At 45.7% G+C, this 18,402-nt stretch overlaps 1 protein-coding gene across 2 annotated transcripts in view; it reads right to left on the reverse strand.

Annotated features, from left to right (window-relative positions):
* Nucleotides 1-18,402, reverse strand: part of ASPSCR1 (ASPSCR1 tether for SLC2A4, UBX domain containing) — a 113,350-nt gene that overhangs the window by 61,045 nt on the left and 33,903 nt on the right. For both annotated transcript variants that reach the window (XM_068262230.1, XM_068262229.1), the window contains 2 exons: nucleotides 16,385-16,524; nucleotides 14,320-14,401 (listed from right to left, as the gene is read on the reverse strand). In XM_068262230.1, the coding sequence (XP_068118331.1) occupies nucleotides 14,320-14,401; nucleotides 16,385-16,524 (222 nt within the window). The remainder of the gene's footprint in view (nucleotides 1-14,319; nucleotides 14,402-16,384; nucleotides 16,525-18,402) is intronic.

Consider the following 18,402-nt stretch of genomic DNA (forward strand, 5'->3'; position numbering starts at 1 on the left):
TTAATATTTTCTAATAAACCAAGAGATTTAGACTGGATGTGCTTAGCTACTTTTTCTACTTAATTTGCTCTGAGACTGTATTGAGCAGATAGCACTCCAGCGTCAATCAAGTTTGAAATCCGGTGCACAGACCCCTGTCTTTTAAAGGATAACCGAGGTGACATGTGACATGATGAGCTATACATGGGTATGTACAGTGCCTAGCACACAAATAACTAGGCTGTGTTCCTTTTTTTCTTTCTCTGCTTGAAAGAGTTAAATTTCAGGTATGTAAGTGGCTGACTCAGTCCTGACTCAGACAGGAAGTGACTACAGTGTGACCCTCACTGGTAAGAAATTCCAACTATAAAACCCTTTCCTAGCAGAAAATGGCTTATGAGAGCAGAAAAGAGATAAAAAGGGTCAATAGTTCATAGATTTTAGCTCTGGCATACTTCAATGAATGTGTCAGTGAGCAAAAACAAATTAGTTAAAAAAAAAAAAAACTTAAAAAGTAGATTTAAACATGAAATAAAACTGTGGAATATCTTAAAAAGTCATCTTTAGGAGAAGGAAGATAGATATAATCATTTATTTTATTAGTTTATTTTCGCCTCAGGTGTCCTTTAAGAAAAAAAAACACATCTGTGATGATTGAAAGCACACCTGAAGTGAGAGGGATATGGAGGCTGCCATATTTATTTCCTTTTGCACAATGCACATTGCCTGGCTGTCCTGCTGATCCTCTGCCACTCATACTTTTAGCCAAAGACCCTGAACAAGCATGCAGCAGATCAGGTGCTCTAACTGAAGTCTGACTGGCCTGGATTATTTCAGGTGTAGGATTCAGACAATACTGCAGCCAAAGAGATTAGCAGGACTGCCAGGCAACTGGTATTGTTTATAAGGAAATAAAATATGGCAGTCATCATATACCTCTCACTTAAAGGACACATCCGAGATTAAAAATAAAAAAAATCCACTTACCTGGGGCTTCCCCCAGCCCCTGCCAGACGTCCTGTGCCCTTGCCGCAGCTCCGCTCCCCGCTGGTGGCCCGGGGTCCCCTCCGGCGCAAGAGATCCACTGCGCCTGTGCAAGCGGCTCTCAGAGTCACGCTGATGTCATCCGAACTGTACTGCGCAGGCGTAGTAGTTCTGAGCCTGCGCAGGACAGTCCAGATGGCGTCGGGGCGACTCAGTGAGCCTCTTAGTACCAATAAAACCTTTTAAGACCACAGGTCACAGCAGGCTGTCTGAAAGCCAATGCAAGCGGATTTAGCAACAAAACAAGTATCATTCCTAATTACAGAGACCCAGAAATACCCAGGAGATGTGAAGCCCCTTCTGTAACCCCCCCCCCCCCCCCCCTTTCGGCTTTACATTTAACATGACGGCACGCCTTTCCCAGTTTAGCAGTAACGACATTGGGAATTACAGGAAAAACAGAACGTAAATACAAAAGGTTCCAGCGAGGGAAGATGAAAGGGATTGTGGAGTGGAAACAGTCATTTGTCTGGATTACAGGGCCGCTTTCATATCTCCTGGAAGAAGCAGAATTAGAATGTCGTGAGCGCGGTCATGTGTCGATTTTCCTCTCTACACAAGGCTGGAAAAGGTCAAAACAGAACCAAAAACAACCTTAACACAAACATTCTCTGTAACTTTCATCCACCTGAGCAGAATTTAAAGAGGCCCTGTAGTACGTCGCTTTGTACGTAACGGTTGGTATGGTTGCATGGTATTTAATATGACCTCTCTCAGCAGTACTCCCTGTTGATGCTAACAGATAATGATCAGAAAGAAAAAAAAATCCTTACTGGCTAATTAGCTTCACCCAGGAGGCAGAAGCTTGGGCTAGCAAATGCCTGGATTATTAACACAACCACTGGTTAACCCTTTCCCTGCCAGTCAATTTGTCCTAAACGAGAACCTCTACTGCCAAGCAGTTTTTAGACAATTTACACGCATTAGGTTTACTTAGAATTTTTGACAAGAAAACCTACATGAAATAGGACATATTATATATTTTTTTTCCGTGATGAATTGGGTTTGAACACAAACAATGTGCTTTTTCTGGAGATAAAATTTTTGAGTGAAATATGTAAAAAAAAAAAAAAAAATAAAAATGAAAAAAAAAAATTTTTTTTATATTTTTCTGTTGTGCTTTTTTTTTTTCCAAAGAATTACATTTACTGACAAAAATGTTACGGTTTGTAAAAGCCCTGATTCTGCTAAATGCAACAATACCAGATACTGTATGAATTTCCTGGGATAGATGCCGCCAGTACAGGTAGCTAGATATAGGTGTATCCAGTATAGGTAGCTCGGTATAGGTGCTCCCATTACACCATTACAGGTAGCCAGGTATAGGTGCAGCCAGTACAGGTAGCCAGGTATAGGTGCCCCCAGTACAGGTAGCCAGATATAGGTGTATCCAGTATAGGTAGCTAGGTATAGGTGCCCCCAGTACAGGTAGCCAGGTATAGGTGCCCCCGGTATAGGTGCAGCCAGTACAGGTAGCCAGATATAGGTGTATCCAGTATAGGTAGCTGGGTATAGGTGCCCCAGTACAGGTAGCCAGGTATAGGTGCCCCCAGTACAGGTAGCCAGGTATAGGTGCCCCCAGTACAGGTAGCCAGGTATAGGTGTATCCAGTATAGGTAGCTGGGTATAGGTGCCCCCAGTACAGGTAGCCAGGTATAGGTACAGCCAGTACAGGTAGCCAGATATAGGTGTATCCAGTATAGGTAGCTGGGTATAGGTGCCCCCAGTACAGGTAGCCAGGTATAGGTGCCCCCAGTACAGGTAGCCAGGTATAGGTGCCCCCAGTACAGGTAGCCAGGTATAGGTGCCCCCAGTACAGGTAGCCAGGTATAGGTGCTCTCCAGTATAGGTAGCCAGGTATAGGTGCCCCCAGTACAGGTAGCTGGGTATAGGTGCCCCCAGTACAGGTAGGCAGGTATAGGTGCCCCCAGTACAGGTAGGCAGGTATAGGTGCCCCCAGTACAGGTAGGCAGGTATAGGTGCCCCCAGTACAGGTAGGCAGGTATAGGTGCCCCCAGTACAGGTAGGCAGGTATAGGTGCCCCCAGTACAGGTAGCTGGGTATAGGTGCCCCCAGTACAGGTAGGCAGGTATAGGTGCCCCCAGTACAGGTAGCCAGGTATAGGTGACCCCAGTACAGGTAGCCAGGTATAGGTGCAGCCAGTACAGGTAGCCACATATAGGTGCCCCCAGTCATATGACAGCCGAGCTTCCTCCTATTGGTAAGGAGCCACTTTCATTGGCTTCTTACCAGGCGATCACTGTGATCACTGTTAGCCAATCACAGACCGGCTGCATGAAAAAAAAGGCTCTGGTCCTTAAAGGACCACTATCGTGAAAATCTTAAAGCTTTAAAATACATGTAAACACATACAGATAAGAAGTACGTTTCTTCCAGAGTAAAATGAGCCATACATTAATTTTGTCCTATGTTGCTGTCACATACAGTAACTAGTAGTAATGTGACATTACCGAAAGATTTTGGACTAGCCCATCTTCCCATTGGGGGGTTCCCAGGGTTTTCTTTATTTTCAAAAGCACTTAGTGAATGGCAGTTGCTTCGTCCAACTGCCAAAAAGGTGTACAGTGAGCAGGGAGGCTGGTCAGCATCTCTGTATAAATCTTTTTTTAGAGAATGTCTTTATAATGAATAAAAGCCATGTTAAGAATCCCCTATGGAGAGATAAGACTAGCCCAAAACCGGTCAGTTCTGTCAGATTTCTACTACCTACTGTAAATGACAGCAACATAGGAGAAAAGTAATTTATGGCTCATTTTACTCTGGAAGAAACATACTTATTTTTATGCGTTTACATATATTTAAAATTTTAGGATTTTTGCGATATAGTGTTCCTTTAAGACAACAGAGCCTTGTGGTCTGGAAGTAGTTAAATTAATTGCTGGCACTGAATCAGGAAAGGTGTGGTCATCAAGTACATTTGTCCATTCATCAGCCCATTGTAAACACTGGCATGGATATGGCTCTTGAAGAGCAGAGTTTGACACCTGTGGTGTAGAGTAGACCATTCAGTGTACAACTTCTATAGACTGAGCTTCAGGAAACAAAATGAATTGGCAACAATAAGGCAGATTAGCTACAATCCCCTCCCCCCATAATCCACCCTCCATGTGCTGGAAATAGTAGAACTTATGATATGACATCTCTGGATGTGTCCCTTTACAGACATGTGACTGCTGCGATTGTGCACCAACACTGCCGGGCTTTCAGGGCTGTTTGAGAGTCATTCCATCTCCGGAACATATTTCCAGCATTTGCCTTTTACACACATCATTGTAGATCTTTCCTCACATGCTGGCCGGAGCTCAGAGAGGCTGCAGAGATGTCGGGGCTGCCCCCGGGTCCAGTGGCACAAATGCTGTGTGTACACCGGCCGTCGCTGGAAATCAAACGCCTATCATGAATGGAAAGCCGCAGCTATAGCCTGCTGCCTGTGTCTCTGCACACAAGCTGCTTACTGATCAAGGGATCAATAATTCCCCAGGAACTTACAGCTCTCCGGTCAATTTCCCCCGCTGGAGGGAAGGCATTAGGAAAACGAGATTAATGAATTGCCTTAACTTTTTAGAGAGACTGGAAAAAAAACAAAACAGGTAAATACTTAAAGTGAACCTCCAGACTAAAAATCTACTCAGCAGCACTGAAAAGGCTTGGTGTTTCTTTAAAGTGTAACTGTTAGGCAAAAAAAATAAAAAATCAATTTTTTATTTTTATCTGGTAAACAAGTAATAAGGATGGTAACCAGGCAATCCAAAAGTTAAAATCTCTTACTTTTCTTGTTTATAAATTATTATTCCCCAGTTTACTTGACTTGGTACGTTGCCGCACAAAAGGAAGTCGCAGGGCATGCTGGGTTGTCCTTTTTTTCTACTGTACATAAGTTATGTCTGAGGGAAAAAAAAAAAAAAAAAGACAACCCAGCATGCCCTGCAACTTCTTTTGTGTGGCAAAGTACCAAATAAGAGTCAGGTAAACTGGGGAATGATCATTTATAAAAAAAAGAGAAAAGTAATAGAGATTTTAACTTTTGGATTGCCTGGTTAGCATTCTTATTACTTACTTGTTTACCAGATAAAAATTAAGAATTGAAATTTTTTTTAAGCCCGACAGTTACACTTTAACAGTTTCACTGCATCAGAACTTTGTTTTTCTTACCCAAGCCTCATTTTTAGCTGCGCAGAACAACACTGCCCAGACATTTTCCCCTGATGCTGTGCAAAGCATGATGGGATTTCTGATGACGTTGTTCTCGTTCTGCTGTTTTGGTGCAATTTATTTTTAATTTGAGATTTGAAGCCTAGCGTGCAAAGCAGGGAGGGGTGACCAGGACACAGGACAGTTGGAACTGTGTCTCATGCTCCCTGTCACCTCCTTTCAACCAAAAACATGGCTGCCCCCAGGACAAAGATGGCTGGCCCCATAAATCACAAACATTTGCCTGTTCTTTTAAAACAGGGTGGGTAAGAGAGTATATTACCCATCTATTTAAATTAACATAACTAATGTAACTTAAAGGAATACTATCGATACCCAAGTGTTCTAAAATTACAGTGTGCAAATAATGTCTAAGTAGCTGTGTAAACATTTTCCTACTTTTCATGTTAAATATCAGAGGCAAAAGCTGTAATTTATTGAGGGTAGTATTTAGCTATATTGGGAAAAATCAATTGCAGAAGGGGTGTCTGCTACAATGCACAGCCAGAGTTGCATATCAGACTACAGAGGACTCTCAGAAAGGAAAAAAAACAGTATGAAAAGCTGTGACAATTAGTTACATTTCCTCTGCTCTCTTCAGTCATGTCAGTCAGAAACACAGGACACAGGAGCTGCAGCTGTTCTCTCTGTCACACACAGAGCTACACATAGAGTTAACTGATCAAGTGTGAGGGGAATTTCCCCTCTCCTCATGGCTCAGTCAGAGGTCAGTTTTGGCATCAGTAAAGTTTGAATGTATTTTGATAACAGTAAACAAAGAGGTTGCTACTAAAATGTATACACCAGTACTTAGCAGCACTTCCCAAACAATTCCTGTGTCAATTGGAAAAATATGTGAATCGATAGTATTCCTTTAATGACAGTATGTTTGTTTAGCCTGAAACTCTCCTTTAATGGTTTATAATCTGCCAGAAAATACTTTTCAAAAAGAACCTTTATTGAGGGACACAGTTTTAACATTAACCTCCTTGGCGGTAACCCCGTGTGTGACACGGGGTAAGCCGCCGGAGGGTGCCGCTCAGGCCCTGCTGGGCCGATTTACATAATTTTTTTTTTGCTGGACGCAGCTAGCACTTTGCTAGCTGCGCCAGCACCCCGATCGCCGCCGCCGCGCGCCCGATCGCCGCTATCCGGTGCGGCGCGCGCGCCCCCCCCTCCCCCCCCCCCCCCGACCCCTGCGCTGCCTGGCCAATTAGTGCCAGGCAGCGCCAAGGGGTGGATCGGGTCTCCCAATGACGTCCCGACGTCGCTGACGTCATTCCGCCCCGTCGCCATGGCGACGGGGGAAGCCCTCCAGGAAATCCCGTTCTTTGAACGGGATTTCCTGATCGCCTATCGCCGGAGGCGATCGGCGGGGCTGGGGGGATGCCGCTGAGCAGCGGCTATCATGTAGCGAGCCCTGGGCTCGCTACATGATTTAAAAAAAAAAAAATTTAAAAAAAACTGCTGCGCTGCCCCCTGGCGCTATTTTTCATACCGCCAAGGGGGTTAATACAGTAGAGAAAAACTGTAAAAAAAAATATATACAAAGAAATAGGACCCTATGACTTTCTCCCATATAACAGAATATACATACAATATACTGTATAGATTTCCATGCAACACAAGCAATGGTTGTTTGGAGAGCATCCTTAATATAAAGCGAAAAATACAGTACACTCTGATCAGGGATGTATATTACTATCAACATAAAAAGGTGAACCTTATGTAATCCAGTCACCTTCCCATTCCCTCTATAGCATGGGTCCCCAACCTGGGGGCCGCGGCCCCCTGGGGGTCCTTGGGCAGATTTCTGGGGGGCCGCGGCTTCTCCCTATCCCCCCGCGGCCGCTGCTTCCTTCCTTCTATTCCTCCAGCCGCGGCTCTCCTCTTCGCAGCCTGTCGTATTACAGCAGCGCTTCCTGCACGGCTGCTGTAAGGAGCCAAGGGAGCCGGGACAGCGGTTCCCATAGTAACGGTGATGCGTATCGCCGCTACAGGAAGCCGCTACCCCACCTCCTTTCCTCCTTACAGCAGCCGTGCAGGAAGCGCTGCTGTAATTGTAATACGACATGCTGCGAAGAGGAGAGCCGAGGCTGGAGGGATATAAGGAAGGAAGCGGACGCCCGCTCATAAGGTAACAGGAGCGGCGGCCGCGGGGGGGGAGAGGGCACCTCTGCTAGCTACACTGGGGCAGCTATACTGGGGTAACTACTGGGCTAACTGTACTGGCTACACTGGGCTAACTGTACTTGCTACACTGGGCTAACTGTACTTGCTACACTGGGCTAACTGTACTTGCTACACTGGGCTAACTGTACTTGCTATACTGGGCTAACTGTACTGGCTACACTGGGCTAACTGTACTGGCTACACTGGGCTAACTGTACTTGCTACACTGGGCTAACTGTACTTGCTATACTGGGCTAACTGTACTTGCTATACTGGGCTAACTGTACTTGCTATACTGTGGTAACTGTACTTGCTATACTGTGGTAACTGTACTTGCTATACTGTGGTAACTGTACTTGCTACACTGGGCTAACTGTACTTGCTACACTGGGCTAACTGTACTTGCTACACTGGGCTAACTGTACTTGCTACACTGGGCTAACTGTACTTGCTACACTGGGCTAACTGTACTTGCTATACTGGGCTAACTGTACTTGCTACACTGGGCTAACTGTACTTGCTATACTGGGCTAACTGTACTTGCTATACTGGGCTAACTGTACTTGCTATACTGTGGTAACTGTACTTGCTATACTGTGGTAACTGTACTTGCTATACTGTGGTAACTGTACTTGCTATACTGGGGTAACTATACTTGCTATACTGTGGTAACTGTACTAGCTATACTGTGGTAACTATACTAACTATATTGGGGTAACTATACTACCTAACTAACTATACTGAGGCAACTATAGTCCTTATACAGGGGCAACTGTGTTAGCTACCTATACTGGGGGCAACTATACCTAGATACCTACTTACCTACAGTCAGGGCCGTATTTACCATAAGGCACTGTAGGCAAGTGCCTACAGGCGCCTGATGATGGAAAGGCGGTTCACTCCCCTCCTTGAGTGCCACCTTCCCTGTGCAGAGTCCCAATGTAAATGTGTAAATGACAGTGTAACTTTCTGCATTCCACTGATGAGATCCCCCTTCAGTTGGGGGCACCTCTAGCTACCTAACACTGAGGGTACCTCTGGCTACCTAATGCTAAGAGACACTTGTAGTTACCTATGACGGGCAAGGGAAGTAAGGGAGGACAGCCAGCACATTTTTTCCATGCGGTTCGGTGGGGGTTTGTAGATTCATGGAGGGCGAAGTCTAAGGTGCCAGGACATCTGTGCCTAAAGGCTCTTGTGATGTAAATCTGGGCCTGCCTACAGTATATACACTACACTCAAAATCAGGGAAAAGATGGGGTGCTGCCGCCGCCACTAACCACGCCCCCCCTTCCCCCAGGGGGCCCCAGAGAAAAGTTTGGTCAGGATAGTGGGCCCCGGGCTTAAAAAGGTTGGGGACCCCTGCTCTATAGAACAGCCATATCTATTCCTCAACAGAACAATAATCGTGAACAACAAAGCAGTCTGCTGTGCTCTATGAATAACTCCCCAACCTTAACTTCTTTCCTTCAGCCTACCCTGACCTCATCCTGTACAAATGTCTCTGCTTACCTTCAACCTAGCCTGACCTCTTCCTGTACAAATGTCTCTGCTTACCTTCAACCTAGCCTGACCTCTTCCTGCACAAATGTCTCTGCTTAGCTTCAGCCTGGCCTCATCCTTTACAAAGGTCTCTGCTTACCTTCAGCCTGGCATGACCTCTTCCTTTAAAATGTCTCTGCTTACCTTCAGCCTACCATGACCTTATGTACAAATTTATCTGCTTACCTTCAGCCTGACCTCATCCTGTACATATGTATCTGCTAACCTTCAACCTGGCCTGACCTCTTCCTGTACAAATGTCTCTGCTTACCTTCAGCCTACCATGACCTCATCCTGTACATATGGCTCTGCTTACCTTCAGCCTGACCTCATCCTGTACAAACGTCTCTGCTTACCTTCAGCCTGATCTCATCCTGTACAAATGTCTCTGCTTACCTTCAGCCTATCCTGACCTCACCCTGTACAAATGTCTCTCCCTACCTTCAGCCTACCCTGACCTCATCCTGTACAAATGTCTCTCCCTACCTTCAGCCTGATCTCATCCTGTACAAATGTCTCTGCTTACCTTCAGCCTAGCCTGACCTCATCCTGTACAAATGTCTCTGCTTACCTTCAGCCTGACCTCATCCTATACAAATGTCTCTGCTTACCTTTATCCTACCCTGACCTCATCCTGTACAAATGTTTCTGCTTACCTTCAGCCTACCCTGACCTCATCCTGTACAAATGTCTCTGCTTACCTTCAGCCTACATTGACCTCATCCTGTACTAATGTCTCTGCATGCCTCCAGCCTACCCTGACCTCATCCTGTACAAATGTCTCTCCCTACCTTCGGCCTGACCTCATCCTGTACAAATGTCTCTCCCTACATTCAGCCGGACCTCATCCTGTACAAATGTCTCTGCTTGCCTCCAGCCTGACCTCTTCCTGTACAAATGTCTCTACTTACCTTCAGCCTATCCTGCCCTCATCCTGTACAAATGTCTCTGCTTACCTTCAGCCTACCCTGACCTCATCCTGTACAAAATGTCTCTCCCTACCTTCAGCCTGATCTCATCCTGTACAAATGTCTCTGCTTACCTTCAGCCTACCCTGACCTCATCCTGTACAAATGTCTCTGCTTACCTTCAGCCTACCCTGACCTCATCCTGTACAAATGTCTCTCCCTACCTTCAGCCTGACCTCATCCTGTACAAATGTCTCTGCTTACCTTCAGCCTAGCCTGACCTCATCCTGTACAAATGTCTCTGCTTACCTTCAGCCTATCCTGCCCTCATCCTGTACAAATGTCTCTGCTTACCTTCAGCCTACCCTGACCTCATCCTGTACAAATGTCTCTCCCTACCTTCAGCCTGATCTCATACTGTACAAATGTCTGCTTACCTTCAGCCTACCCTGACCTCATCCTGTACAAATGTCTCTGCTTACCTTCAGCCTACCCTGACCTCATCCTGTACAAATGTCTATGGTTACTTCCAGCCTGTCTGTGCTTACCTTCAGCCTGTCCTGGTGGGATAGGAGCAGTGTGACGTATTGTATCGGGAGAACCTTATTCCCCTCATCTGTTTTTGTTCCCTCTGCATTTCTCCCTCTCCCTTTGCTTAGATTTGAGCCTTGTATTTATGCTAGACTAAACTTGGCGGAAGCAGCAGGTCAGAGCCATCACTGCCAAGAATCTACACACAAGCATGGGAAGCTGGGCTCATCCTATTGAGAGCCCATGAATTAAATGGGAAAGGGAGGTGCTGAGGGGAGTGGTCAATTTACATACAAATAGTGATTACCCTCTGCACACAGAAACTCCCAACAAGCAGGAACTCTAGTAATGATAAAAACAACTTGCATGAAATTAGCATGCAGTTGAATTAATCTGCATTCAGTGCATTAAGGCCCATACACACGTCGGATTTCCGCGAACGACGGGTCGTTTGCACGCCCCGTCGTTCGGCCGCTAAATCGGGCGTGTGTACAGACTGTCGTTCGCTTGATAAGGGTGAGTTTGAGCGATCCGCAAACTCACCCTTATCAAGCGAACGACAGTCTGTACACACGCCCGATTTAGCGGCCGAACGACGGGCCGTGCAAACGACCCGTCGTTCGCGGAAATCCGATGTGTGTATGGGCCTTTAATGGAGAATGCTTGCTTCCAAAATGATTTTCATGCAAAGGCATTCTGTACTAGACCCTTTCATCGTGGCGAGGTTCCTCCAGGTCAAAACATCACTGGGAGGGCGCGGTTACATACCAATATACAGAGATAGATTGATATAGATAGATAGATAGATAGATAGATATAGGAAGTGTTTCTGAAGCTGAAACTAATATAAAATTTGGTATCCTGAATAATGTATTACATTCTACTACGGTATATGTCGTTTCAGTGCCTCTTTAAAAAGTGTACCCGAGCCAAAGCTCAGGTACACAAAATGAGTTACTTATCTTAAAGGGACTCCGGGCACCATTCATGGGCATGCCTTTAAAGAGTAACTGTCAGGCTGCAAAAGCTAATTTAAATCTCTATTCTCCTGTGTTAAACAATTTAGAAGGAAGCCAAAAAGGCAATACTGAAGTTAAAAATCTCTCTTACTTTGAGGTTTGCTGAACAGCAAGGCTGTTATTCCCAAGCTCCTAAGGAGGCCGGCAGGACGCATAACAGATACTGCAAAGCATTCTGGGGCGGCTTCTTCTCCCCACTGCAGTACCTTGGGTCATCCCCTTCATTTCCCTATCCTGCCCTAAGGCTGCTTTCACAGTGGGAAGTTACAGGCTCATGCTACAGCAGCCTAACTCACAGTACTGAAAAATCACAGGGCACATGTTGTTAGCGTATACTGCATGAGTCCGCTATTGTTCCTAGCCACATGGCTACTTAATATTCACTGCACAGTAGTGTTGTCCAGATCATGAACCATTAGGATCTTTGATCCTGATCTTTTTTGTGAGTCTAAACATCAGGAAGCAAGGTAAGGGAGGGTATTACATCACAATTGGCTTCATAGAAGACAGACAAACATGGAACCTGCCATGAGCTGTCAGGAGCATCAATCTCTGTAAATACTATATGAAAATTCTGTGAAATCCAAACGTGGACAGTGAAATGCATATGTAATGCAAGAAAAGCCAATATTTAGCTACTGATATGTTTTTTTTTTCTCTAAATCCCTATAGCTAACAGCTCCTCTTTAAGGCAGACGACTTCCAACAAAGTTAGAACCTAGCTAACAAAGCTAGGACCCCTCTGGAGGAGCCTCTTGCAATGGCCATGTGTGTCACTTTCTCTTCCTGCTTCATTCAGTGATGCACTTCTCTAACAGAGAAGACAGGGGTGACCCAGAACTTATAACATAGCCAAGATGGCAGCAGCGATTTTTAAATTGAACAAAAACTATTTGGTGTAGAATGGCAATTCAGGCATCAAATAAAAGAGGAGAGCACAAGCTACAGAACGGTATGCATGTTTAAATACTTTACAGTTCTGGTCGGAGTCTCTTTAAAGGCATGCCCATGAGAGGTGCTCGGAGTCCCTTTAAGAGAGGGAAGCCTCAGAATCCTATTGAGGCTTCCTTCGCTCTTCTGTGGTCCCCCATCGCTGAGCGCGGTCCCCCCGGAAGATTATCGACTATAGCATTGTCGCTAATCACATTGGGACCGCGCAGTTCCTGTTCCTGGTTGAAGTGCGCGCAATGGCCGACTGAGCCTGCCCGTGTGGGCAACGTGCTCCTGCGCATGGGCTCGCGTGGCCATTGCACGCACTTCACCCAGGAAGAGGAACTGCATGGCTCTGATGAAAAGGGGGGCCACGCAGTCAGCAACGGAGGGCTTGGAATAACCGATGGAAGCCTCGTTAGGTTTCGGAGGCTTCACTCTCTAAATGGTGATAGTTTTGAACCCGAGCTTCTCAAACTTGAAGTGAAGTGAAGAAAATCACTTTAAGTTAGATACTCACCTATGGAGATGGAAGGCTCTGGATCCTATAGAATCTTCACAGTGCTTTCACAGTCTCCTCGTTACCCCAATATACTCCCGTTCAAAATTTGCCACCAGCTGCATCTTCTCCTCCTCCTCGGGCAAGCTTCAGTACGGATTTACGCTTGCTCGTCTTGGGAAATACTCAGACCAGAAGGCTTCTTGGACATTAAAAGGACCACTCCAGCGAAAAAAAAGTAAGCAGGTAAAATCTGACAGAACCGTCAGGTTTAGGACTAGTCCATCTCCTCCTGTGGGATTCTTAGGGTTTTCTTTGTTTTTATAAAGCACTTCCTAAACATCAGTCTAACTGCCAAAATAATAAGAAACCAGCCAGCCTCCCTACTCACTTGCACACTATTTTGGAAATTAGACTTGGTAACGGTCGTTCAGGAAATGCTTCTGAAAACAAAGAAAACCCCAAGAATCCCCCATAAGGAGATGGACAAGTCCAAAACCTGTCAGTTCTGTTAGATTTTAACTGCTTATGCTGCAACAGGGGGTGGTAGTGGAACGGGGGGGGGGGGGGAGCAGAGAGGACCAGGAAGGCTCTATGGGATCCTGAGCCTAACCTCTTAGGTGAATATGACTTCTTTGCCCCACTACAGGTAACCCAAGGTGAAAATAAGCTGATGAGATAAACCTTTATATTTATCTTCCTACTCCTAAAAGTGTTTTTTTTTGTATTTAATTTTTTTTTTTTAAGGGGGGGGGGGGGGGGTTATATTTAAACACTTATAAAGTAGGTTGAATGTTTTAAGGTCTTCTAATGAGTGGCAGCCTATTAAGTGTCCCAGAGTTAGAAAAGAAGGTCAATAGTTCATGTATTTCATCTCGCCCTGCCCTCGGAAGTTATATTCTGCCACGGCAACTATTCTGTAATTTGCTTATCAGTGATGTTCACTATATTTCTGACAAGACAGAAGCTGTCACTTTCATGCCTAGAAATTAAACTATTCCAAGCAGCAAAATAAAGCAAGTAATACAGCCTGGTTATTAATCGGTTTTGCTCTGTACATATACACGTTTATCTCCTATCACATGTCACCTCGGGTACATTTTAAGGCAACTTTCTAGTAAATATGGCGTTTCCCTTTAAGTCCTGAAACATTCCCATATTCCAGCAGAGCACGTCTGATTCTGAAAGGCATTCCTGCGCAGTTCAGGCTGCGGCCTGCTCCTCTGTTCCAGGCTGGCGAGTCCCAGAATCCCCCCCACCTCAGCCAAGCCAGCTTCATGACAGCCAGAGCAGAGCCTCGGCCTTCCAAATCAAAGGCTTCCCAGCTGACTTCCTGCGCTGCTCTCTGCATTATCCTCCCACACTTGTTCTGCGGGATAATCCACAGCAGCGTCCTGCCAATTTCCTCACACAGTCTTCAGATAAAGAATGTAAACAGCAGGGATTTCACAAGCCTGGGATGTGTCAGGGTCAGATTCCTTACCTTCGGGTACCTCTCCATCTTCTCCTTCATTTGCGTTTCCCGCAGAGCTTTCGTTATCAGCGGAGCTTCTTCCAGCCGCTGTCTGAGCAGATACAAGAGAGAGATTACAGGCAAGTCATAGCCTCTCCCTGTCTTATTCATTTTATTAAGGGTTCATTCACACTGGGCATCCCATGCATGAACGCGATTTTTATGCATGTATTGCAAGGCAGGGAAGCACGCGTCACGACGTGCTAAAACGCATACGTCGGGGGCTTTCATGCATTGAAAAAATACATTCTAATGCAGCGCACAGGAATGCACACTGTAGTGTGAGTGGTAGCATAAAGGTGAATAAGACTCATGCTACCTGCATTACAGGCACTGTGTGCGGTGTGTTATAATGGACAGCAATGCACATACTGTATTTTTCGGGATATAAGATGCAATTTTTCCCCAAAAAGATGTAGAGAACAAGTTCCTGCATCTTATATGCAGATTACAGGGAGTCCCCGACTTACGAATGCATGCCAATACAACCACCGACCCACCGCGACATCGAGGACTTCCTGTATTGTCCCCCCATGTGTTTCTGGCTCCCCCCCTGCCTTGTTTCTCCTGTGTATAATTAGCAGTATCGGCAGCGTGTCTCACCTTATCCATGGCTCCTGCGGCTATCACAGACCTCTTCTCTCCCGCACTGCTCCCCTAGTGATCGCGTCATCAGCAGAAGCCGGCACTACGGGAGCAGTGCGGGAGAGAAGAGGTCTGCGATCACCGCTGGAGCCATGGATTAGGCGAGACACTCTGCCGATACTGCTAATTATACTCAGGGGAGCAGGAGACACACGGGGGGTGGACACTGGAGACGGAAGGGGACACACTGGGTACACAATAATTGGGGGAGATCTACAAGACGCTCAGGGACTAGCACCAGGCTTAGTATATATATTTTTTTTACCCCTGGATTTTACCCTCTAAACCTAGGTGCGTTTTATATTCCGGAGCGTCTTATAAGCCGAAAAATACAGTAAGTGTGAATGAGCCCTTAAAGGGAACCTAAACTGAGAAGGAAATGGATTTTTCCTTTTGAAACAATACCAGTTGCCTGACTCTCCTGCTGATCCTGTGTTGCCAATACTTTCAGCCACAGCCCCTCAACAAGCATGCAGATCAGGTGTGCATGGATTAGCTGTATGCTTGTTTCAGGTGTGTGATTCAGCCACAAGTGCAGCCAAAGAGATCAGCAGGACTGACAAGCAACTGGTATCCATATCACTCTCAGTTAAGGTTCCCTTTAACAAAGGACACTGAAAGAGGAACAGTAGTGAAAATAGCATAATTAATACAATTGCTTAGTTTACTATGATTTATAAATTATTTAGTCAGTGTTTGCCCATTGTGAAATCTTTCCTCTCCCTGATTTACACTCTGAAATGTATCACAAATGGCAACAGCTTTAGTCCTGCCAGGTGCATGGTTTCTGAATGTTCATTTCGCAGAATTCCAAAGCCAGAGAAAATAATCCCTGGATTTCCAAAATGCTTGGGGGGGAGGGAGTTTACACACCAATATGCATTTTTGGAGCAGGGGGTGCCCAGCGGCGGTAATTGCTATTTCCCCCTCCAAGTCGTAGGAACTCTGAGGGAGAAGTAATTTGGGGTCCGGGGGATCCTTGAATTACCCTTGCGTGGCCATGGACATTATGTCTATGGCTGCACCAAAGTCAGGCGCAACGCGGTGCAGTGCATGCACTAAAATGACCCGCTTCACCCTAAAGAGTTATATAACTGAATCAAAGTAGACTGGAAGAAACTATTGTTGGGTCATGTAAATTATGTATTAAAAAAATAACACATACATTAGAAATATTAAATAGATCAATTCATATCATCAATGATCCTCCCCCCTGTGACCTCTCTCTGCTTCTAGGATTGGATTACAGCTGCTGGACCATACCTCACGCTCTTCACCTCTGCATTACCCCATCGAGTATGTACAAAACATTCAGACGCCCACCCACGGCAGCAGACACACACACAGGACACGGCGACGTGGCTGCCACGCATGGCCTCCTCGTTATTACCTTTCCTTCCTGAGTTCAGCAAATCTCCGTCTCACGTCATCCACCGTGATCTCAAAAAAGTCATCGGGCAGCTCCTGGGTATTGGCGTAGATGTTCTGGTCCAGATCCATATGGCACACAGCGGTCTCTCTGTCTATTGGCTGGAAAACCAAGCATCAAAAACAGGCTGAACCACAATATATTTTACTCTACTGAAGACAGATGACCCCTGGCAGTCTTATTTACAAACCCTTTCCCTGTGCAGCAGCCTGCGTACTGTGCACACTGTACACCAGCCCTTGCATATCTGCATCCCTGTGTGACAGCTTTACTGACATGACTTGTAGATCTGGTGTGATCATTGCTCTGTGCAGTCCTTCCTGTCTGTACTGTATACTGTGCACACTGTACACCAGCCCTTGCATATCTGCATCTCTGTGTGACAGCTTTACGGACATGACTTGTAGATCTGGTGTGATCATTGCTCTGTGCAGTCTTTCCTATCTGTACTGTATACTGTGCACACTGTACACCAGCTCTTGCAGATCTGCATCCCTGTGTGACAGCTTTACTGACATGACCTGTAGATCTGGTGTGATCATTGCTCAGTGCAGTCCTTCCTGTCTGTACTGTATACTGTACACCAGCCCTTGCATATCTGAAAGTTGCATAGAGTCCTTCCTGTCTGTACTGTATACTGTGCACACTGTACACCAGCTCTTGCATATCCGCTCCCCTGTGTGACAGCTTTACTGACATGACTTGCTCATCAGGTGTGATCATTGCTCTGTACTTCCTGCTCCTGTAAACGCCCATCTGCTCCTGAGCAAAGATAGGAACAGGAAATTATTTTGACAAAACAACTATCAAATCTGACTACAGATAAGCGAATAAGGCTTTCACACAGAGATGAGCAGGGGTGGAGACTTTATAGAAACTGAGACGAGGGTTGCTGTCTGACTGCAGATATTATAGCAACACATTGTATACAAGCCACAGTGGAGAAGTATATGTAAACAATAGGAAGCTGTAGGATCTGGTTCCTTCACAAGAGCAGAATCAGCAATGCAGGATAATTGCATTTAAGATCAGGGAGCAATCTGGTACAGATTTAACACAGTATTTATGTTTCGATGACAGGTATCCTTTAGAGGGACCCTGAACAGTCAATAAAAATGAAACTGGTACTTACCTGGTGCTTCCTCCAGCCCACCGTAGGCAGCGAGGTCCCCCAGCATCCTCCTGGCTCCTCTTCCGGTCCCGCTGGCAGGTCCATTACCGGCTACTTTCGGGCTGAATGTCGGCAGTACAGTTCCTGGATGGGCATGGTACGACTCATCACACCGGCCGCAACGCGCCATCCCAGCCGGTGTGACAGTCCTGCGCATGCGCGATTCAGAATTAGATAACCGTACATGTGCTGTGTGCGAAAGTCACTGGTAACGGAGCCGCCAGCAGCATCGGGAGAGGAGCCAGGAGTACGCCAGGGGACCTCGCGGTCTACGGTGGGCTGGAGGAAGCCCCAAGTAAGTACCAATTTCATTTTTTATTGACTGCTCGGGGTCCCTTTAAGCCTATTGTTCTGCTCGCTGGCCAGTGGATGATCAAGGCTTACCCTTAGAGAAATAGCAAATAAAAAGGACACAGGTTTTAGGGCAAAAGCTGAACATGGACTACCCCCTATTCGCATATACGTCGTCCTATATAAAACAATTTATCCAAAGCTATAAAAAGGCATTTCCGATTGCACACTTTGTTCTTTCCACTATTATTTTAAGTTATTTTAAACAGAAGAAGAAAAATTACTGTATCTCCTAGGAGAAAACTTAGAATAAAAAGTGAATTGAATAAGGGCCCTGGTGCGGTTTATTAATTAGAGAATGAAGAGGACAGCCTTTGTATTCCTCTCACTTTTAGACTATGTTACATGAACTTTTGATTTACCACAGCCTGGGTAAATCAGAGTTTTTATAGGCAGGTTTAAACAATTCATATTTGTAGTTTGGGTGGCATAGCAACTGCTGTGTTTTCCTGCATCC

Source organism: Hyperolius riggenbachi, chromosome 12 (genome assembly GCF_040937935.1).
Source record: "Hyperolius riggenbachi isolate aHypRig1 chromosome 12, aHypRig1.pri, whole genome shotgun sequence".
NCBI lineage: Eukaryota > Metazoa > Chordata > Amphibia > Anura > Hyperoliidae > Hyperolius > Hyperolius riggenbachi.